Source organism: Gekko japonicus, unplaced genomic scaffold (assembly GCF_001447785.1).
Source record: "Gekko japonicus isolate JY-2015 unplaced genomic scaffold, Gekko_japonicus_V1.1 scaffold1406, whole genome shotgun sequence".
Classification (NCBI taxonomy): domain Eukaryota; kingdom Metazoa; phylum Chordata; class Lepidosauria; order Squamata; family Gekkonidae; genus Gekko; species Gekko japonicus.
Window position 1 is genome coordinate 369,890 of NW_015160254.1, and position 23,768 is coordinate 393,657.

The window sequence follows — 23,768 nt, forward strand, 5'->3', positions numbered from 1 at the left end:
ATGGTGAGCTAGGCCTATAACCCCACATCAGATTTAGTTGACTAAAACCACTTCTGGATAATAAGCTTATGTAACTAAGCTAAACTCTTGCAATAGAAGGAGATAATAAACACGTGAGGGAGGGTTTCCTTCATTAACTGTAGGGAAAAGGTCAGTGCGAGTTCTGTTTCTATATGCCCATTTGAATGGAGTACAATTTCATGAGACCGTAATATTCGTTTTGAACCCTGCACATAAAAACAACAACACGTATATCAGGCATTGGCAGTAATTTATCATACACGCTTAGGAGGTGACACAAGAGACTAAGGCCTGGATTCACGTCATCATCAGGTTATTAAGTCCATTTCTCTGCAGGGGAACAGTCACTCCACCACTAAATCCCTCCCCAAAGGGTGTGATGTGCCTCGGCGGGGAGGGCAGGGTAAAAATCAAATCAAATCAATAAATAAATGTGTGAATCTGGCATACTATCGGTTTTATTTACATTCATTGGAGAGCCAGTTTGGTGTAGTGGTTAAGTGTGCGGACTCTAATCTGGGAGAACCAGGTTTGATTCCCCACTCCTCCACTTGTACCTGCTGATGTGACTTTGGGTCAGTCACAAGCTCTGGCACAGCTGTCCTTGAAAAAGAGCAGTTTCTGTCAAGAGCTCTCTCAGCCCCACCCACCTCACAGGGTGTCTGTTGTGGGGAGAGGAAGGGAAAGGAGTTTGTAAGCCGCTCTGAGACTCCAAGTGAAGGGAGGGCTATAAATCCAATCTCTTCTTCTCTTCTTCTTCTTCATTTATACCCCACCTTTCTCTGCAATGTGAACCAAAAGAGCTTTACATCGTTCTCCTCTCATCTATTTTATCCTCACAACAACCCTGTGAAGTAGGTCAGGTTGAGAGTATGTGGCTGGCCAGCAAGCTTCCATGGCAGAGCAGAAGTTCACACCTGGACTTCTCAGGTCATAGTGCAAGCATTCGAACCACTACACCACACTGACTCTCCACACTGGATGAGCACACAAGGAGCCTCTACTCATTTTTGTTTTAGGCCAAAGAAATCGGAAGGCACATAAATTGGGCTCCTTCTGCATGTCTGCACAAAGGCTTTAAAACAAGGGTGCACAATTCAAATGGCTACAAGGGCTATAACAGATCTTGACTGGAGAGAAACAGGTTGCCCTGGAACATCACCCAGCCTCCATAAAGGGTCCAGAACACCCACTTGCTAGTCCTCACACCAAATATACAGATAGTTAAGACAGCTGCTGGTATATTTAGCATGGGGGGCTAGGACACTGTCCGTTACTATGTCCTTAATACTTTAATTTGTAAATAAAGTAAACATAGTACTAACAAGAATGCTCTATTTCAGTTCCAGTCTTGCACTTCAACTACTGAGTCCTCTTAAGCAGCCAGGTTGACTCAGAATGCCACCTTGAATCTATTTCTGTGGGTCCCAGACAGCTTCCAATAGTTGCATTCTTGCCTTCTCCTTTCATCCGGCATGATTTAAAAAACATACATTTTTACCATTCAGTTTGTTCCATCTGTTAAGGGCACAAACTTAGACCACTGATAACTTCAGTGCAAAGTCTAAAGTCTATTTATATGTGGACATCAAAGACTACCATTGGCTTCAGGCCAAGACCTTCACGTGGTCTGTAAGAAACATTCTTACGCAGGATAATTTAACTGGAAATTATTGCTTTCTTGAAAATTTGGAAAATGGGCTTGATGGTCCTTTCTTCTGTTGATTGCTTTTGTTCTCTTTTCAATGTAAATGTGAACTTTTAATGCAACAACACACAAAACCTTTATTGGCATGAAAACATTTAATGCCTGACCCAGGACAGAAATGCTGTAATTTCCTTTGTGTAGAAATAGGGAAGTCACCATGCTAAACAGCGTGTTACAACATGTCTAAATTATTGTTTTACAAGAAACAAAATATAACATTTAAAAATAGTTTCCCGTATTAACATAGTTCTGCATTCTGTCTTTTTACTGTTGAAAATAGTACTGTGATACAGCTGGACTTTACAGATGCCTAGATGAAATAATGCACAATTGCTCAACCCTGTCAAAATATCCATAACTTCAGATCTATTTGAAACCGATTCCACTTTGAATACACAAATTAACCTCACATCTCTGGAGGTAACTTAGGCTGAGACACAGTGATTGGCCCAAGGTCACCTGACGAACTTCATGGCACAATAGAAATGTCAGTCCACCTCTGCTAAACTCTAGCCTAACGTTCAGCCCACTACTGGGGTTCTCTTCATATCTTTCTGCATTCAGACATAATGAGCCTCAAGTTCGCATCCTTTCACCCTCCTGGCATTGAGTGTGTTTGCAATATTGATCATTTCCTTGTTTGTTTGTTACAAAACCACTTTTTTATTGCTATAAACCAGGATTCCAAACCATGGTTTAATCCTGATTTGAAGGCAGCTTATAAACAACAAACTGTGATTTGCTGCAAACCAGTATCCGAAATGCATGTCAGGTGAGGGAGGAGGCAGGAGGACAAAGCATGCTAAGCCCAAGTACCTCTGGGCTCATGGTAATTACACCTGAATGTAGCCATATTTTCCCAAAATGCTGGTACCACAACTCATTTTTCTGGCTAACTGAAGAAAAGTTAAGCAACAGAATTGTATCAGTGGGCCACAAGACCCCTTTGCCATGCACCGGATTAGCATCCCATTACCTGCATTTTGACTGCTACTACCACAGAAGTGAGATCTTTATCCAGTTCTTTTAACACCACCAGTTTCTTCAGAGTCAGGCTGCACAACCTGCAAATTCAAACCAATACACAATATTCAGTTATACCTGAAAGTGAACCATCAGACAAAAGAATGCAAGACAACAAAAACATCTAGAAACAGCCAGAAGGCAGACAATGGCATCCTTTGTGCCTTGTAAAGGGAGTTTAGCACATTACACATGCTTCCATTCAGGGAAAAAAAGCATGCTAGTCACATGCAAACACGCACACCCTCCGGAAAAACCCACACGGCTCTGTCAGGAATGGCAACCACTTCAAGAGTATATGCATCTCTCTTAGCTTATAACGGAGGACAGGGGTGAATTGCTTCTGGTGAATTTGAGCAAAAATGCCTGAAATGCCACTTCAGAAAGCTAGAGACTTGAACTGGACCATTTTTGCCTCCATCAGCAGTCAACTTAGTAGGAGAAGAAGAGAGAGATCAGGAGTCCATCCATAGGCCTCTTCTGACCCAACTGTGTATTCCATTTTGTTAGTTGTATTGTGTTTCCACATTCAAAGGAGAGTGAAAGGAAATATGCAGCTCTAATCTACCTACAAGCAGTGAAATCTCACACACTTCAATCATGAGTCTGTGTTAGTTCACTAAAAGAAATGCCATCATCTACCTTATTCTGTCCAGAGTTCTTCTGAATCACCAAAAGGACAGTATCTGCCAAGCCAAGGGAAGGGAAAGGAGCTTAAGGCAGCTTATAAGTGCTTGATCAACAAGCAGACAATCAGAACTAAACAATAAGTATGCCAAGATCGTGAAAAAACTTACACAAATTGCATACTGGGGTATATATCTCAAGATAAGGTTATAGAGGCTGATTTGAAGTTTTTAGAACATCTACCTTTTCACCAATTGCTTAGCCTTCATGGGGCTGGATATGATACACCCCGAGGTGCTTATACATCATCATATATTCCAATAGCCAATTGTTGTCCCATCTGCAGATACTTAAATCCACAGACTGGGGCCATGGAGAAAGAAAGCAGATTTTCCTGCAAAATTGGAGGTTAACCCAGGATTGCAGAAAAATCTGGGAAACTAGTTGTAGATTTTCGGGGCTGTATGGCCATAGTCTTGGCATTGTAGTACCTGACATTTCGCCAGCAGCTGTGACTGGCATCCTCAGAGATTTAACACAGAAAGATGGAGTATTCTCTGTGTCAACAACTAATGAACTCCGGCCGTGAAAGCCTTCAACAAGATATTAAATCTGGGAAAGTTTTCCTTTTTAATGGAGAAGCAAGCACACGGGCATGGACCAGTTGTTTCGGCAAGGCAGCCTTCCCAAGCCTCAGCCTAAATAGGCTGGGAAGTAATCAGGCTTGGCTGACCTGCTGGGGCCATGAAGCTCCTGGGGCCACACTGTGCTTTGGTCAGGATCCTACAAAGAATAACTGTTCTCACTGCCTGGCTACGGGATGGGGTTGCGTGCAGCCAGTTGAGCACTTTGCCTCCTTTGGGCCACCTTGGCCTGGGCCTTCTCCCCCCACTGTTCCTGTGGAGTGAGAGCATCCCCTGGGGGACTACAGGCCTTGGTTTGTATCCTGCCCAGTGGAAGCCTAGTGGTTATTTCAGGGACCGGTGGCGAGGTCTCCCTTGCAGGCTCTGGCAGGGGGAGTATGACTCTGCTGGAACATTGTCAGTAGACACCTCTGCAGTGCTGGGCCCTCCCCGATCCCTGTGTTGTTAGCAGTCAGACCCCTCCTCTCACTGAGGGGCAGTTTATAGCTAGAAAACCATAAACACCCTCCAGAATGTATCATCCCAAATATGGTAAATGCAATACACTGCTTGGCCCAAAATGACACATGCCAGCCAGAGACAAGCCTGGACATAGTTTAGAATTGTGAAAGACAGCGTCTGACTAGCTGATGACCCTCTCCACACCCTACGGAGATGCATAACTTAGGAACAATGGATCTCCCAAGAACCTATGGCCTCACACTGGACTAACCCCACCAACCTCCAGCCTCACTTCCCCTCACCCATTTACCCTAACTAAGCAACACTTAACACTATTCACCAAACCTGGTAGCTTTCCCCATGGTGCTTACAGGGTCATCAAGCAACATTTACACCTATAGTCCACCTCAGACAAACCCCTCCATCTTTTCCAAAGTCACTGTCTACCTTCAGAAAACCCATCAAGTTATTGTTTTGGGGGCAAATACGTAATTAATTATTGTAGGAAAAACAAGTTACAAACTCTTATATTGTCTACAGATGCTGAAAAAGCCTTTGACAGAGTAGAGCCCCAATACTTACAAGAACTTCTCAATGCAATGAACTTTGGCCCCATCTTTAAACAAACCATACAAGCTTTTTATCAATGTCCTAAAGCTCAGATATGTGTAAATCATTTTAGATCTAATGATATATATTTGAAAAGGGGAACAAGACAGGGCTGTCCTTTATCATCCCTTTTATTTGCCTTGTCTATAGAGCCTTTGGCCCATGCGGTTAGATCGGACATAAATATACATGGTATAAAAATAAATTCAGAACATTTTAAAATAAGTCTTTACGCAGATGATGCAATATTTTATTTAACTCAACCAGAAATCTCATTGCAAAATGTAACTAGTCATATACAGAGATTCGGCAAAATATTGGGTTTTGCTGTTAACTATAAAAAATCGGAAATTTATTCAATTTATCTTCCTTCAAGTCAAATGCAACAATTGAAATCAAAATTTAATTTTAATTGGGTACTAAAACATTGGAAACACTTAGGTATAAATATCCCACTTAATTTATCAGATTTATTTACATCAAATTATACTCCTCTTATAAATCAAATTAAAATTATATTAAATGACTGGAGCAAATTATATTTAAATTTGTTAGAAAAGATAGATTTAATAAAAGTGATATTGCTCCCCAAATTTCTATATCTTTTTCAAAATTTACCTATTTCAATTCCGGTTAAAGATTTTTCATTATGGAAAAACATATTAATTAATTTTATTTGGAATGGAAAAAAGGCGAGAATTAATTATGTTACGTTAACTAAACCTTCTAAATTAGGAGATATAGGATTGCCTGATTTGGAAAGATATTATTTAGCATCACAATTAAGAAACATTCATTATTATTCCCTTAATAATTGTACTAAAAATGGCTATATATTGAGCAACTAGAAATTTTACCTAAGCATCTTAGTGAAGTGATATGGAATACACCAAAACAGCAACAGACATTGAAATTGAAGAATCCTTTTTTAAGGCATACTTTACAAACATGGAATAAATATAGACATATCTTGGCTCCTGGAGTTTCCCCTATAACTACAATATTTGGACAATCCTGGTTTATTCCAGGTACAGACAAACAATTTATGTCAGGATTTAGGGCTAAAGGTATTTGTAGAATTCAGGATTTTTTATTTAGTAGTAAAATTGGTACACAACAACAGATAGAGCAAAAATATGGTACCTCAATTTTGTGGTTATCGTACTCCCAGCTTCATCATATGCTATTAACCCTGAGTCATACGACAGATATTTACAGAGAACTAATGACATCATTTGAATTATTTTTGAAAAAACAAGGACAAGAGACCAAAACCTTATTAGCAAAAATTTATCATTTATTAAACAAAAAAGTATGGTCTCATATTTCCTCAATTCAACAGGCTTGGAAGAGGGATTGTGGGATAATATTCACAGAACCCCAATGGAATCAAATTTGGACTTTGAGTGTGTTTTCTAGTAGACACATCAATTTAAAGTTACAACATTTTAAGTTATACGCAAGATGGTATCTTACACCCAATCGTTTACTTAGAAGTAAGTTTAAACCGACTCCACATTGTTGGAAGGGATGTGGTGATAAAGGAGATTTGAAACATTGTTGGTGGGCTTGTCCCAGAATACAACTATATTGGAACAAAATCATAAATGAAATCAAAACAATTACAAACTATGAAATACCGAATAACCCTGCATCACTTTTACTTCACTATTGGCCAGGATCAAAAATATCTAGACAAAAGTTGGAAATTATTTCAATGTTACTGATGGCAGCCAAGAATCTAATTGCACAATACTGGAAAGCAACAAAAATTCCTACGTTGACACAATGGAGAGCCAAAGTATGGGACATGATTGTATCCGACAAAATCGCGATGCAGTTAATTGCACAGGACAATCCCAATATACAGAACAATTTTATGGAAAAATGGTTCGTTTTTTTAATATATTGCTGGCTGTCAACCACAGACTTTTAGTTTACCGCAGAAATATAAGGACTTTGCTTTTTATTAGTTAAAATCGTATGTAAAAATGTTTATAACCGTTTATTGTAAGATTATTTAATGTTGAATGTTCAAGTTAGTTATAAAATTTAATTTAAAAACTTAATTGCAAAAAAAAAAAGATTATGATTTCCACAAAGAACATGGCAGAGATAATTTTGGACTCACTACAGAACACTGCTGGCACTAAGTTAAAATGCTGATCCAAAAGACAGATGAAACCTGCGTGGCTACTAGATAGGATGCCTAGTGGGGGTAAAGCAGATTCTCGGGGGAAGAGAAAAGAGTTATTGGAACTGGAACAAGAGGCTGAAGAGATGCTTCAACTGTAACACAACTGTGCACATAGAGAACTGCCCACAAGCTCCCAGGAAAAGATGGACTCCTCCAGAATGCAAAATATCCTTCACAGTGCCATGTTGCAAACTCAGCTGAAAAGGAATTCACTCTCCTCCAACGCTTTATACAAATCTGCAGAGCAGTGTTGGACACGGTGGCACATCTGTGGTTTTCTCAGCAGCTGCCCCTGTTTCATGAGAAAAGTTACACAGCTACATTGGTCCATGAAAAATCCAAAATTAAGAATGAAATCTGTGAAATATATTGTACAAGGACCAACCAAACTGATACAAAATATTGAGCAAACTTCTAGTCTCACCAGAATTCTTCATCAGTTTGGATTGCTCAGGCTGTGATGTTAAGATCTGATCTTCCATGCATCCTCTGTGAGATGCAAGCAGGCAATTAACTGAACCTGACTGCCGAAGTGTGGGGTTAAAGCATTGTCCTCTGGGAAACAGCAGTGAGTCCATGCCTCCGTTCTTTGTTCTCACACTGGAAACCAGAAACCACCCAACTCCATCCAAAATGGTCTCACGTGCAAAATGAGAAACACAGCTCCCTTGCCGGGTGAGAACAACAAGGACCACCCTTTAGCCTCTATATTAACCATGCTTAATTTAAGGTACTGCCCAAGATAAGAGAGTCAACTGAAGCCAAATTAGGTGGTATTACCTTCTTTACGAAACACAGGTCTGCTTCCACTGAGTTGATAACCCTCCCTCCTACCTAGCTAAAAGGTATGTCCCTGTGTCGTGATCTGGGCTGTGCCACCAGAGGCCTACTAGGCCCAGGGAGCCTGGCTAGCAGTAGGGGAGGCTGGGCCTACAAACTCCTGAAGGCCTTGGGAAGTTTTGGCACCAATTTTGACCAATAGGGAAGAAGAGGGCTGGGGAATAAAAGAACTGGTGCAAGAGAGAAAGCTGTTCTTCTTCCCAGGGAACAGAGCCAGAAGAGAGGCTGCTGTGGGGAAGAAACCCTCATCCTGAGGGAAGGGTGAGTAGTCTAAAGCCACTTGAGATAATGAGCTAGGGACAGTATATTTAGATACGTTAGGACATTTGATTTCTTTCCTTTTCACCCACTTACTGTTATTATTCCTGCACCTTGTTTTTTTGACCGCCTATAAGATAAATCTTTTCCTTGTTGTACTCTGCCTGGTCCTCACGCCTATTATTCGGCCAAAAGGGAGGCCTTCTCAAGGGATCCTAAATCCAGAGTGGTGGCAGCACCAGGTGACACCCCACCTGAGCCGTGACACCCTGGGAGAGCGTTACGCTCAGGAAACAAGAACCTCCTGGTGGTCCCCGGCCCGAGAGAACTCTGGCTGTCCTCAACCAGGGCCAGGGTTTTCTCTGCCCTGGCCCATGCCTAGTGGAATGCTCTGCCGGAAGACACCTGTTCCCTGCGGGAGCTGTTAGCTTTCCGCAGGGCATGCAAGGCAGAGATGTTCTGCCGGCCCTTCAGTTGAGGACAGCAATGGGGCTTCCTTTGGTGCTCTAATATAATTCCCCATCCCTCATAACCCCTGCCCCCAGGGAGGCCAGGGAATTGCGATTCCTTCACCATCTTATATATCGTATATATACTGTTCTTATGTATTGGTATTTATTGGACTGTTTTAAACTAGTTCTATATTGAGATTGTCTATTATTCTGTTGTAAGCCACCCTGAGCCCTACTTGTAGAGAAGGGAGGCCTAGTAAATCCAATTTAATAAATTAAAAAATAAATTACACAGATTCTGTTCTTGGGTTTTAGATTTTGCATGGGCTTTATGGCTGCATAATTTTTTTCTACTTTGAGGATATTTAGTTTCAGCTAAAATTTAAAAACGAATATGCAGAAGTGCCTGGGTATGTTTTTTCTTCGAGGCAACTGAGCAGACAGTAGTACACAGCTATAGAGCAGGCAGGATCAGGTTTTCAAGCCAAGCCAATAGGCCCTCCGGGCTAGGCACACTACTTATACTATGTTTTCAGGTTTCTGTAATCATAGTCCTATTACTTCTCAGATGTCTTATTGTATTGATTGCACTGACTTGCATTGTGTAATCTACCTTGAATCTCAAGGAGAAAAGTGGACTATAAATAATGTATCTGAAGAAGTGAGCAGTGACTCACAAAAGCTCATACCCTGCCACAAATTTGGTCGCCTTTAAGGTGCTGCTGGACTCTCGCTTGTTTCTGCTGCTACACACAAACTAATACGGCAACCTGTCTTGATCTGTAAATAATGTAAAACTGCAAATCCCTGCTGCCTGTGCCATGTTTCACACCCATCTCACAGGACAGCCACACGGTTATCAATGCCAACTCTCAGCTTCAGCTGACTACGATTCTCAATCAGGTCTCTTCAGGCATCATCGTCCACACCGGTGAGGGGCAGCAGAGAGAGGAGAGAGAGCTAGCATTCTCACACGCTCCTTTACACTGAGTCCTACATGCAGCAAAAGCTAAATTTTACTTATTTAAAGTCCAGTGACACCTTTAAGACCAACAAAGGTTTATTCAAGGTACAAGCTTTCGTGTGTACGCACACTTTATCAAATATGTTAGAATGGCAGGCAAGGTTCAAACTTAAAGCCAGAGAATGAACAGCAAATTAACATGCAATATGATGATGATCAAGATATGTAAAGTGACACTAAATAACAAGTTAAGGTTATAGGGTCCACAGTTGTAAAGCAATAAATATGACAAACTAGCAGATAAATGTCTAAAGGTGTCTTTTCTAATTGTGGTTAGTGACTGGGATGGTGGGGTGAAAATCGTTGAATGCCTGGTAGAAGGCCCCACCATCGGCCTGACAATGAACCAATCCATGCAAGAAATACATTTTCTGGACACTACTGTAAAAGTACACAGTAGATGCATAGACACCACCTTATACCGGAAACCTACTAACCGACAAACATGCCTACATGCCTCCAGCCACCATCCTAAACATACCAAACAATCCATTGTATACAGCCAGGCTCTGCGCTACAGCCGAATCTGCTCCAACCCTACAGAGATTCACACCTGAGAGAGCTACAACACACCTTTTTGGAACTAAAGTATCCACCTGATGAAGTCAGGAAACAGATTAACAAAGCCAGAATGATATCCAGAGAAAACCTATTAGAAGACAGGCCCAAAAGAGACAATAATAGAACACCATTAGTGGTCACATACAGCTCTCAACTCAAAACAGTTCAACACATCATCAATGACTTACAACAGTAGTGTCCAGGTTACAACCTTACTACTGGATAATGGCAGTTCTCTTTCACAAGTACTGGGGGGGGGGACCTTTTCTTGCGCACAGACAGTCCCCCCTGTCTCGAGCAACTACTCACCCACAATAATGCAACATCTCACCTGAACATGGACACTGGGACCAGAGCTTGCAATAAACGCAGATGCCAACTTTGCTGCCACATACACCCGGACAACACAATCACCGGACCTAACAACATCAACTACATCATCAAAAGCTCATTCACTTGCTCATCTTCTAACATTGTATATGTCATTAAATGTCAACAATTGTCAGCAAGCTGCCAATGTTTTGTTTTCTTTCTGTATATGTGTGTGCGCTTGCCTCTTTCACTGTAGAATCGTAGATGCGCATGTCTATGTAGCTCACCAAAACAATTATCTCGCTCAAGGCCACAGGTGGATGCAAGAGCTTGTTAGTGTAGAGAAGTTCTCACTAAACACCGTGAGAAGAAGATAACATGAGAGCCTTGGGACCGTTAGTTCTCAGGCCAAAGGCGTGCGCGGGAACCCCCGCAATTGGCCCGTAGTAGTTTGAATGTTTATTATATGCTTTGCCATTGCTTTTACCCCTCATTCTGAACAGTGATCCTGTTATGCACCTTCAGCTCTAATAAAGTTACCCTTTTCTTCAAAAGCGTGCTTATTACGATGCAAGGAGGAGTCTGACAACAATGCTCTTCAGTTCTCTGCATAGGACAAACAGGACAAACCCTACGCCAGAGGATAAATGGACACAAATGTGACACCAGGAATCAAAGACTGAGAAACCTGTAGGAGAACACTTCAACCTTCCAGGACGTTCGTGACCTCAAAATAGCTGTTTCATTACAAAGGAACTTCAGAAACAGAATGGAAAGGGAAATTGCTGAATTACAAGTCATTACAACAGCTGGAACAAAAACCTCCCCAGGACTGAACAAGGATATTGGTTTTTTATCTCATTACATATGCTAACTCATTCAGTCCTCACATATGTATTCTCAACAAGAAATACTATAAATCCTCTGTATTTTAATGTATTTCTTTTTCAAAATAGTATATTAGAACACTGAATGTATGCAAGCAGGGGTCATTTCGTAGAAAAAGAGGTGCAGGAGCTCATTAGCATAACTCATTAGCATAACTTATTTGCATATGCCACACACCCTGACATCACCGGAAGTGTGTCAGAAGGCAACACCGACCACTCAGGCTCCACTGGACTGTTTTGGATTGCTAGCTATTGGGGGGGGCGCAGTTCTGCCCTCACGGGGGGGGGGCTCTGCAACTTACCTGGCTGCTTCTTGCTCCTCATGGCCCAACTGAGGGCTGCTGGGAGCAGGGGCGGGGCTTATTGCATGTGCCTGCCCCCTGGGCTCCTTACTGCTGGAGCTCTGCTCCTGTGCACTCCCACAGGAAATTACCCCTGTATGCAAGGGATATTAGGATGTCTGATGACATAACAGGATTTTTTAGAGGGGGAGGTAGTGTTAAGTGCCCTCCACGCCTGACAGGAGAGAGTGAAGATTCCTAGTCACTTCCCAAAATTAGAAAACACACCTTTAGACATTTATCTGCTAGTTCGACATATTTATTGCTTTACAACTGTGGAACCTATAACCTTAACTTGTTATTTAGTGTCACTTTACATATCTTGATCATCATCATATTGCATGTTAATTTGCTGTTCATTCTCTTGCTATAAGTTTGAACCTTGTGCAAACGAAAGCTCATACCTTGAATAAACCTTTGCTGGTCTTAAAGGTGCCATTGGACTCTAAACTGCTTCAGACCAACACGGCTGACCAACTGGATTTTACTTATTTGTTATGCTTGAATCCCATTCTTCTTTTGCAAAGCTTGAAGAGGCTGACGGTAGATGCCCAGGAAATTTCCCACGCAGACACAGAGTCCAGCTTGTTTTTAAGAGCAATAAGGTGACATTTGAATGCCTTTAGGGGGCAAAAAGGCAGCGCATGCAATAAATCATACATTTTTCTGGGCCCTGGCACAAAAAGAATCTATGAAGGAAGATGACAGACAAGGTGTTCCAGTGCCTGGATGGAACTGGCAGCTATTCCAAAGTAGCCTATTGAATGTACAAAGTCCAGAGATCAGACAGAGGCCTTTGACAGCTAGCACTGCATCTGCTGACTTCATTTAAACTCCTTTATTTTAAAAATCATTCATTTCTAGGTAACATTTATAAAGAAAGAACTATTACTATTAACAGGAAAAAATAGCAACTATTGCACAGTTAATGGGGGTGGAAAATGCCATCAAGTCACAACTGGCCGAGACCCCGCAGGGTTTTCATCAGGGCAAGAGACATTCAGAGGTGGTTTGCCATTGCCTGCCTCCACATCACGGCCCTGGTATTCCTTGCTGATCTCCCTTCCAAATATTAGCCAGCCACCAAGATCAGACAAGATCTAGCCTCGGCTATCCAGGTCCGGGCCATTGTACAATTACACCAACCCATTATTAATTGTAACCTTCAGGTCCATTTTTTTTTTTTAAAGGAAGTTTCCCCAATCCCTCATCTCTGAATCAGACCATTTATCGTAATTTTGATAGCTTAGGTGTTTGGCACACTTTGCGGATTGAAACTCTTAAGGATGAAACTGCATCTGCTGTCAGCCATGGGCCTATAAAGGGTATGTACAGTAACAACCGTGCAGACGGTCTCTCAGGCCACAGTGCCTTTTTGTACCAGCTTGTCAGCAGGGAACAAATGTTCTCATTATTCCAGCACAAACCCCAGCAAGTTTCTTACAATGTGAAAAATGGCCGATTATCTCAGTAGTTACAGCCTCTAGAACTGCAAGGACAAACATTAGATCACAAGTGGGATACCGTCAACAGGCAGCGTGAGCACACTATACACCGACTCCATAACTCTCCCAAGCAGCAACAGAGACACATATGTAACTACTGTTTCCTATTTACACGCTCTGAAGAACCATGCAAACAAAGACCCTGCACATCTTCCTCCTGGAGCTGCATGAACGCAATTTAGATACCCTCTTTTGTATAACACAGAAACAAAGGAGCAGAGAGAGAGAGATGGGGGGGGGGGCTGGTAGTGTCCAAAGCCTTTGATCATACCTCAGACAAGTCAGGATCTCACCAATCTCGCCAAGTTTGGTGTAGTGGTTAGGAGCACGGACTCTTAATCTGGGAGAATCGGGTTTGATTCCCCACTCCTCCACATGCAGCTGTGGGTGTGACCTTGGGTCCGTCACAGTCCTCTCTGAGCTGTTCTCTAGATGACCCCTGAGGTCCCTTCCAACTCTATGATTCTCAGAGCTCTCTCAGCCCCACCTACCTCACAGGGTGTCTGTTGTGGGGAAGGGAGATTGTAAGCTGCTCGGAGACTCTTTCGGATAGTGAACAGTGTTCCCTCTAAGCTGAGTTAGTGTGAGCTAGCTCACAGTTTTTTAGCCTCTGGCTCACACATTTTTGTCTTAGCTCGGGAAGGATGGCTCCAGAGCAAACTAATTTATGCAGTGGCCAAATCGCTTGCTCACAACTTTAATGTCAGTAGCTCACAAAGTAGAATTTCTGCTCACAAGACTCCGCAGCTTAGAGGGAACATTAATAGTGAATAACATGAAGGTGTGGAACAAAGGGAAGGGAGATTGTTCACACTTGCCATCACTGGTACCTCCTCCTCTCCTCCAGCCCCCCCCCCCCAATACATGAATATTTATGTGCACATGCAAAATTAATGCCCTCCTACTTGTCTGGGCACTGAATTCTTCAGAAGAAATCCAATTAATTTCCTGCAGCAGCTCTGTATGTTAGCAGTTTCAATACAGAGGTCCTAATCCACAGGAACGCATGGTAAACTCCATTTTCACAGCGAAATTTCTTTTTAAAATTTTATTATTTTCAATATAATACAAAAATAAACATTTGCATAAAGTGGAACAGATATTCGTCAGTAAGCTGGACAAGAATCAGGACAAATTGAAGCATCATGAAGGGACCTAGCAGAGGCTTCAAAAATACAAAAGGCCTTGACAATAGCGATTATTGGGGAGAACATCCCCATTAGACAAGTATGCGACCAGTGGAAACCAAATGGCTTGAAATGTGCATAGACGGCCACCCGTGGAGAACACAGCGTTCTCTAGGAGAAAATGTTCCCATAACCTGTTTTCCCAGTTATTCAGGGAGGGGGGCAGGTCACCGACACCTCCAGAACAAACTAGTTCACCGTTGATATTTACAACCATGCAATACGGGGAAAAAATCTCGAAAGGACTCAGCATCCTTGTTCCCTTTCGCATCTCTCAGGAACAAAAGCTTCCAGGCATTTCCACTTCTTTGTCATCCTCCTAATACCCCAGTTCATATCACATCCTTGTACTAAGTGGTAACATCATGTCACGCAGAAGTGTAAAAATTCTGTGCTAAAATAATCCAAGGTCTAAACCAGGAAAGCGTGAACTGTGTAATTTGTAGGAAGAACGTGAATTAAGCAAAAATCCATACTGGCAGTAACTCACGAGTCTCACTGTCAGAGGACAGGGAAGATCCTTTTCCTAAAATATAAGGCCATTGCTTTACCCTAACTAATCATGTACATAACCTCATGCTACTAGTTCCCAGGTAGTTTCCATTATTATATTCTCTTCAATTAATAAACAGGGGAAAAAATCTTATTTTCCCAAGCTCTGGAGTGAATTTTTCTCTCCTTTGTCCTGCTTTTATGCTTTGCCCCTAAGAAGTTCATTTTTGGGCTGCTATTTAAAAGTTTGTATTAATCCCCATTTTCTTGAATGGTTCATCTGTAGTTTTGAACTTTATTGTAGGTGGAATTAATGGAGGAAGATGATTACTGGATAGCCATGATACAGCCAAATCTTCACCTTCTTCAGTACTTAAGTGTATGCTTGCTAATGATGTTCTAAAGAGTTTTTTAAAGACAGTGAATCTGATTTAAATCCAGTCTCAATTATTTCATCATGATACCATTGTACAGGTGCAAACAGGAGGGGAAAGGAAGGGGGGGAAACCACAAGAAACACAGTGAACAAGAACTACATTCACTGGAAAACAACCCAAGCCTACCGAAGCTTAACAGAACTTCCCAAAATGTTCCAGCTTCAAACCGCTTGTTCAGGAAAAAAAAATAACCTGAAACAAGTATTAATTGTGTACCACCTTCAAATTGTTTCCTCATTAAAGGTGGTATATCCGGGATCAGTGGCACATAATTGTTCTCTGGTTGCTCCCACTTTGTGGAACGAGCTCCCTGAGGAAGTGACGGGAGTGCTGTCCTCGAAAACTTTTAGGAGGCTCTGCAAGGCAATTTTAATTCACCACATCATTTAATGGAGGACAGCTTGCAAGCATTTTATTAGGCTTTGGAATAAATTTGTGGTCTGCTTGGTGCTTTATTGTAAGCTAGCCAAAAAGACTGGAGCAAAGAAAAAGGAAGTAAAATATAATTGTGCACATAGTGCAAATGTACAACATATAATATATAATTTAATAATACAATCATGAGTGCTAACATAGGATTTAAAAACCATGATCTTACGGAGGCATTTAGACAGCTAAATAACACCAATCAGTACACATGGATCACAGAGAACCCCTCCTCTATGATTAGGAAAACCATTTTGAGTATTTTAGACAAAGGAGGACGGATGGATTAATAAGTCCACATATGACCTTATCGGATACTGAGGGTAGAGTGCCACAGTTCTATCTCCTGCCTAATATCCATAAAGGTACCTTTCCAACTTCTGGTAGACCTATTGTCTCAGGCTGTGGCTCCATTTTGGAACCTCTGGCAATGTATCTAGAACCCTTCTGAAAAGCATTTGTCCCCTGCACTACATCTTATTTCAGAGACACAATGGATTTTTAAAATCACATTAACAGGAGGTATTGCAGAAGGCTATTTTTGTTACTATGGATGTTGTTTCTTTATACATAAACATTCCACAATAGGAGGCTTTGGATAAGAAGGAATGCTTTTCCAGGCCCCCCCCCATCTTTTTTATGCCATTTGGCTGAGTTATGCTAGATGAAGAATTTTTTCCAGTTTCAAGGACAATTCTTTTGGCAAATCTCAGGCACAGCCATGGGCAGTGGTCCCTCTAAGCTGAGTTAGTGTGAGCCAGCTCACAGTTTTTTAGCCTCTGGCTCACACATTTTTGTCTCAGCTCAGGAAGGAGGGCTCCAGAGCAAACTAATTTATGCAGTAGCCAAATCGCTCACTCACAATTTTAATGCCCATAGCTCACAAAGTAGAATTTTTGCTCACAAGACCTCGCAGCTTAGAGGGAACATTGGCCATGGGGTGCAAATTTGCCCCAGAATTAGCAAATTTGTTCATGGCCAGATTACATTAGAAAATTTCATCCTCCAGAGGGATAATAATATCTATAGGGACAACATCATCCTATATAAAAGTTACTTTGGTGATATTTTCCTCATTTGGAAAGGTTCAGAGGAGCGCCTTATCCAGTTTAGGCAGTATATTAATACAATACATCACAGTATTAAATTTGAAATGGTATATGACAGGTCTAGGATTAACTTTTTAGATGTTTTTATTAAAAATACTGGTATTTTCAGAAAACCCATGGATGCGAACTCTTTTTTAGCAGGTGATAGTTTCCATCCTTAACACCTGAAGAGAAATTTTCCTTTTTCTCAGACGTTGAGGATTAGAAGCCATGATATAAATTTTTTATAGACAAGCCAACATCCTTATGGAACAATTAAAGGATAGAGGATATTCTTCCAGAATTCTCAAACAAGCCTTCTATAAAGCTAAGAACACGCTAAGGGAATCCTTACTGACACCTAAGATTCGCAGTAACAACACAGACAGGATGATTATTCCCTTAACTTATGATGGCACTATACTGGCATGAGACATATAATTGAAAACCATTGATACCTTTTGTCTTACATCCATAGATGTAGGTCCAAACCTCTATTTACCTTTAAAAAGCAAAAAATCTTAAAGATATGTTGGTCAGGAGTACATTTAAAGAACATACTTCAGACGATACCCTGACAGGTGTTGAGCACAGTCCAAAAGATTATTTTTCATGTGGTAATTGTTTGGTTTGTGGCCTTTGTCTTAAAATCAAAGTAGTCCAAAATTCTTCAATGGCCAGACATTACTATATCTTTTGTCTAGAGGGGTCATTTATTGTATACAGTGCCCGTGCAATTTGTTGTATGTAGGAATGACAAGTGAGAATATCTGAACACAGAAGCTGCATCAGACAGCAAAAATTGCCAGCTCCATTTGTGAAGCACTACATGTCCTTGGGACATACAGGTAAGGACCTTAAGTTCTGGGTCATAGAAAAGCTGCAGGTGCATTTTTCACAACAAATTCAACTTTTGAAGGGAGTCCTGGATCTGCATGTTGGATACTCTGGTGCCAAGAGGTTTGAATGAAGAAATTGACTGGCTGTGTGTATGATAGACTTGGCTATTTTTTCAATTGAGACGTGCAAGCAGGGTGATGCAATTTTCCTCTCTCAGGTGTTGCTGATTACCTCTGTGTCATTTTTTCATCCTCTCTCTTTCTCTCTCCTGTTGCATCATATTTTCCATATATTCAGGGGGGTGGACTACTATGGTGCTGATTCTTTTCTAGTTGAACCTGAGCACTCCATTGGAGCCTTGAACATTGCAGATTGGACCTAAAAAGGTAAATATTGTACCATTTATTGGTTTTTTCCCAGTAAGCTACATCTTTCTTCTAAAATAATTAGGAGATTTTTTTTTAATTTGCAGTTGTTAAGTTACATGTTTTGTCTATTTCAGATCCATGAGCAAATGAAATATTTTACATCTTGATGAGTTTCCCATGTTTTTGCTAGTCTTTAAGGTGCTACTGCTCTTTTCTATTGCTACAGACCAACTAACATGGGCTGCGGACACACGGAGCATTTGCCGCGCTGACGATACGGATGATAGGTGGATATTACGGGCGCAATCACACCGCAACATCTGGGAAGTGTAGAGCTCCCATGGCTAACCCGAGGCTTCCCGCCGAAGATGCGGAGTAAAAAACTAGTACCTCCGAGGTCCTAGTTTCCAGAAGCCGCGGGGCAAGGTCGGGCGTCTGATTGCGTTTCCGGTGGACTTACGTGGCATTCGGCGCCCACCGCTGTTCGTCGCACACAAGGGGGGGGGGTTGTCTCCCAAGTCTCCGCAGGTTGCGCAACAGCGCCCAACAGCGCATGCGCACAAAGAGCAATTGCTCGTGCGATCGCGCGGCACGGCTTCTGCAGGATACCCGTCTGGTCGGCATCTCCCCCCTAACCACGGGACCTCGACCGGGACATGTGCGCGGGAGGCCGCGCATTAGTTTCCTCCGGGGCAATTAGCCACGCCTCCCCCCCATATCCGGCCCATGTGACCAGGGCCCATGGCTACCCATCTTGATCTATCACCACTGAGGAAGGCTTATTGCCGACATACATATTGATTTTTGCATATGAAAACATTATGTACCTTTTAACCTGCATTCATATGAATGGACATTTGTCTTCATATTGGGATTAGGTACTTATATATTTAACCATAGGACTGTTGTTTTTAAATGATATCTTAGCACTAGTGATTGATTATTAAGTTATACATTATATTTTGTACATTTGCACAGTTATATCTTACTTTCTTTTTCTTTTTTCCAACCTTTTTGGTTACCTTTCCCATCCCATGCAGGGTTGTGTCTTTCTTTTTGGTTGTACTCAGCTTTATTGTAAGCTGCCTTGAGCCATGCGGAAAGGTTACGATTAAAATGTTCTCATAAAATGCCACCTTTCCATGCCAGCTACTTATCTACTGAAAAAAGATAAACATTTACTCTCCATCTTGTGAAAATATAATGTTTACCAAAGCAGTTATCAACCCTTTTTTTATGGAAAGTTTTGGACAAAGATTTCAAGAAATACTGTCTGTGTATGGATATCCCTACAAATCAGATGAGGACATCCCCTCTCCAACCTTCTCCTGTGCAGAATCTTGGAGAAGGCAAGAAACACAATTCTACTTTCTCCAGACCTCAGCACAAGTCCACTCTGCATGCCAAAGGGCTTGAAGGGACAGAGGGAGCGGCAAGCACAAACAGAGCCAAGCCAGGCCCCCTGTTTAACTATAGCAACCAGTTAATTCGTAACTTGAACAGAAACACAAATCACAAAATGGGAAACTTGATTCAGTTGTTAAATTGTTATCTTCTATCAATAAATTAACAACTACTTACCCTGAAGGAAAGCAACATATACAACATGCCCCCTTCTATCTTGAAATCTATTTATTTAAATATATACAGATATAGCTGGAACCCCAGGCTGGAGCTACAACAGAGATGCTGATGTAGTTTTCTCTGGAAGACTATACCATAACTTCAAAGTGGCCTATGGCAAACCCCACAACGAATTCTATGTAGCCCATTCCTCACCCCCACCCCAATCTTCTTCATTCAACCAATCAAAAAAGGTTCAAGCCACCTCTGTGCTACACCTCCAACCCCTACAGCAGATCTCAAATGCTTCAATAGTAGCAAGAGATCAACCACATCCAAGTATCTGATAGGCCCATAGGGAACACTAGGAGACCCTTACTTGGCTGTAAATGAAGACTGTCCAGCAGATCTACCAAAACTGTCGCTGTTCCAAAGCCAGGTCTGACAACAGAATTTAAACAAGGTCAAGAGCAGAGGTGTTATCAGATGGTTCTGCAAATGCTAAGCCACCACCCCTTCAATAATCTTGCCCCCAGAGTTCAGATTCGAAAATGGGCCTATAGTCACCGATAAAGTACAGGCGTTTTCTATAAAAGGTCTCCTAGCAACTTAACTGGTGAGGGGTTCACAAAAAAATCTGGTTCCAACTGCCAAGCAACAGATATTTTAACAGAGAAGAAGAGAAGAAGAGTTTGGATTTATACCCCGCCCTTCACTACCCAAAGGTGTCTCAGAGCGGCTTACAAACTCCTTTCCCTCCACCTCCCCACAACAGACACCCTGTGAGGTAGGTGGGGCTGAGAGAGCTCTGACAGACTGCTCTTTTTCAAGGACAGCTCTTATTAGAACTACGGCTTGCCCAAGGTCATCAAGCAGGTGCAAGTGGAGGAGTGGGGAATCAAACCTGGTTCTCCCATTTTAGAGTCCACGCACTTAACCACTACAGCATCTCTTTACACACAAATGGCAAAGCATATTTAACAGATCATTCAATGGAGAAATTATTTATGACCAATATATTACATATATGAACATATGAAACTGCCTACACTGAATCAGACCTTTGGTCCATCAAGCTCAGTACTGTCTACTCAGACTGGCAGTGGCTCTCCAGGGTCTCAGGCAGAGGTCTTTCCCATCACTTACTGCCTGAACCCTTTTAAGTGGAGACAGGCCCTAAGCCAGGATTTTGTGGCTTGTGGGGCAAGTTTTTTCCTGGTGGGGCTGAAGTTCTCAATGAATAGGAAAATCTCCCCCAGCCCCCCCCACTTTAAGCAAATATGACTCTTTCACCACCACCAGTCAGTGTTCCCTCTAAGCTGAGTTAGTGTGAGCTAGCTCATAGTTTCTTAGCCTCCTCCAGCTCACAGATTTTCGTCCGAGCTCAGGAAGGATGGCTCCAGAGCAAACTAACTTATGCAGTAGCCAAATTGCTGGCTCACAACTTTAATGCCAGTCCACCTGTCAATTTTAACACTGTCAATTTCGCTTCTTCCTCTGAGTTTTTTCCTCTGCGTTATACACAAAGGGAAGATATTGTTGCTTCCTTTCACTGTATGGAAGAAAAGGGAAGGCAGCATTGGCAAGGACAATGAAGGGACCAAACTGTATCCTGCCTTCATCCATTTCTCCTACAAACCGACTTGCCCCAGTTAGTCCACAACCATTTTGGAAAGTGGACCCTGTGGCATTATACCCCACGGAAGCCCCTCCCCTCCCTAAACACCACCCCTCCTCAGGCTCCACCCCCCAAATCTCCAGGTCGTAGTAGTTTCGTTATTATGGTCTTAAGACCAACATACAGTGTAAGCATAATATGTGAGGGAGAGAAAAAAAACAACACAGTCATAATATACAAAAATAGAAATCTGAATTTAAGAACTTTTAAAATGCGATTCCCGCAATCTAAGAATGAATACACAGCGACTGAATGTGTAATCTCTGCATTCTTATCTGATGGAGCCAGTGAAGCCTTGCTTTGTTTGTGTTAATGTGCCCAAATCTCCAGGTATCTCCCAACCTGGAGCTGCCAACCCTACCAGCAAGCCCCCTTTCCCGCTGCAGAGAACCAGTGTTCTCTCTAAGCTGAGTTAGTGTGAGCTAGCTCACAGTTTTTTAGCCTCCGGCTCACCCCTTTTTGTCTCAGCTCAGGAAGGAGGGCTCCGGAGCAAACTAATTTATGCAATGGCCAAAGCGCTCGTTCACAACTTTAATGCCAGTAGCTCACCAAGTAGAATTTCTGCTCACAAAACTCTATCACTTAGAGGGAACATTGGTGGTGAGGTTGAAGGGGGTGCTGCCCCCAGCCGAGCAGGTGAGCTGGACAGAGGCAGTGGAGCAGAGGGGGCAGGAAAAGGCTGCAAGAGGAAGCGGAGACCAGTGGGAACAGGGATTTCCTCTCCCCCACAAATTCCTGGAAGGTCCCCGTTTTTTGGAGGTATTACTCTATGGCACTGGTGGATCATCCATAGCCACAGATCTCTGTGGTTGTGTACACATCAGGCAAGCAATATTGTAGTTTTATAGTCTTCTTGGAGGCACATGTGTCACCTTTAATGTGGTCTGACAGGCCATGAACCACAAGCCAAGAGCCAAAGGTCAAGAGAACCCACCGTCGAGATGCCGGGGATTGAACCTGGGACCTCTTGCGTGCCAAGCAGAGGCGTTACTCCCGGCCACAACTACACGTAACTTGGAAAGCGGGAACGATGCAGCCGAGCCTGCCCGGAGCAAGGACCCCAATTCCCGACACAAGCCGCCCCCAGCCAAAGCTCGCGCGTCGCCGGCAGCCTGCCGCTGTGCCGAGTTGCACCGAAAGGCGGCGGCGGCGGCGGGGGGGGAGGACGGCACCAAGGGGTTTTCCTTACCCCCACCCACCCAACTGCGAGTGCGGCAGCTCAGAGCAAGCAGGGGCCCCTTTCTTCTGACGGCCAAGCGCAAAGCCGAGGGCGGCATGCCGCGTCCTCCCGGGCCCGCAGCCTGAGGGCGCAGGAATCCGGCCCGGGGTGAATTCCGCGCATTGTTCTCCAGCCCAGGAGGACCGTTGGCGGCCGCCAGGCAGGGAGGGAGGGAGGCCGCCCGCTTGTTTCCCTCACCGCCGGGAGCCGGGCGGGCAATGCCCAGACGGCCACAGCCGCCGCCGCCGCGCCCAGGCAGCTGGGACTCACCGAGGGACGCAGATGGGCGCGGAGCCGTCCATTTCCCAGGCCGCGAACAGAGTCATGGGCACCGGGTCGCCCGAGGGCGCCGCCGCCGCCCCGCTCGGGGGGCCTCCGCGGGGAGACTCCGCCGCTGCCGCCGCCATCGCTCCGGAGCGCCAGGCCAGACCCCGGGCAGAAGCAGAAGCCGCCGCTCGTCGCCCTTGGCAACGCCCCCGCGGCCGCTCATTGGGCGAGAGGGCGGCCAAGGTGCGAGACGTCACGCGGGGAGGCGGGGCCGCCGCCGCCGCGCGCCACCTGCACGGCCGGCGGGACGCGTGCAGCGTCGGCACGTGTGAGTGCGCCGGCTCGCGCGGGAGGGAGGCAATGGGGGCACGGGAGGCACGCGGCCGCGCGCCGCACTGGTCTGCCGAGGCAGAGGGGAGGAAGACGGAAGGGCGCGGAAATCTCGGCCTGGAGAGGCTGCAGGGAAGGAAAGGCGGGCAGAGGCTGGGAACCCCGACGGCGCCGCCGTTGCCTCCGGCCGCGGACTTCTCCGCTGCCCTCCGGCCCGCGTGGAGGAAAAGCTGCACGCCCCTCGGCCAGAGAGAGTAGCGCGGGAGGACCCGGAAACCGGCGAGACGCTCGGCGGCGCAAGAAGAGCTTCCCGGGAGGCGGTCGACGGCGCCCATCTCGCGGGCTGAGGCGCGGAACGTGAGGACGGGGAGTCGCTGGGGAGCCGAGCCCCGCGGAAGTCGGACAGGAAGCCGGGGTCGG

General features: G+C 43.8%; 2 protein-coding genes across 2 annotated transcripts in view; one reads left to right on the top strand and one right to left on the bottom strand.

The window, feature by feature from the left end:
* Positions 1-23,077, bottom strand: part of PACS2 (phosphofurin acidic cluster sorting protein 2) — a 110,931-nt gene extending 87,854 nt beyond the window's left edge. The window contains exons 1-2 of the mRNA XM_015414377.1: positions 23,022-23,077; positions 2,706-2,793 (exon numbers count right to left, since the gene is read on the bottom strand). Of these exons, the coding sequence (XP_015269863.1) occupies positions 2,706-2,793; positions 23,022-23,077 (144 nt within the window). The remainder of the gene's footprint in view (positions 1-2,705; positions 2,794-23,021) is intronic.
* The window catches only part of LOC107113117 (vesicle-trafficking protein SEC22b-like), a 12,654-nt gene continuing 11,961 nt past the window's right edge, over positions 23,076-23,768 (top strand). The window contains exon 1 of the mRNA XM_015414387.1: positions 23,076-23,602. Within this exon, the coding sequence (XP_015269873.1) occupies positions 23,076-23,602 (527 nt within the window). The remainder of the gene's footprint in view (positions 23,603-23,768) is intronic.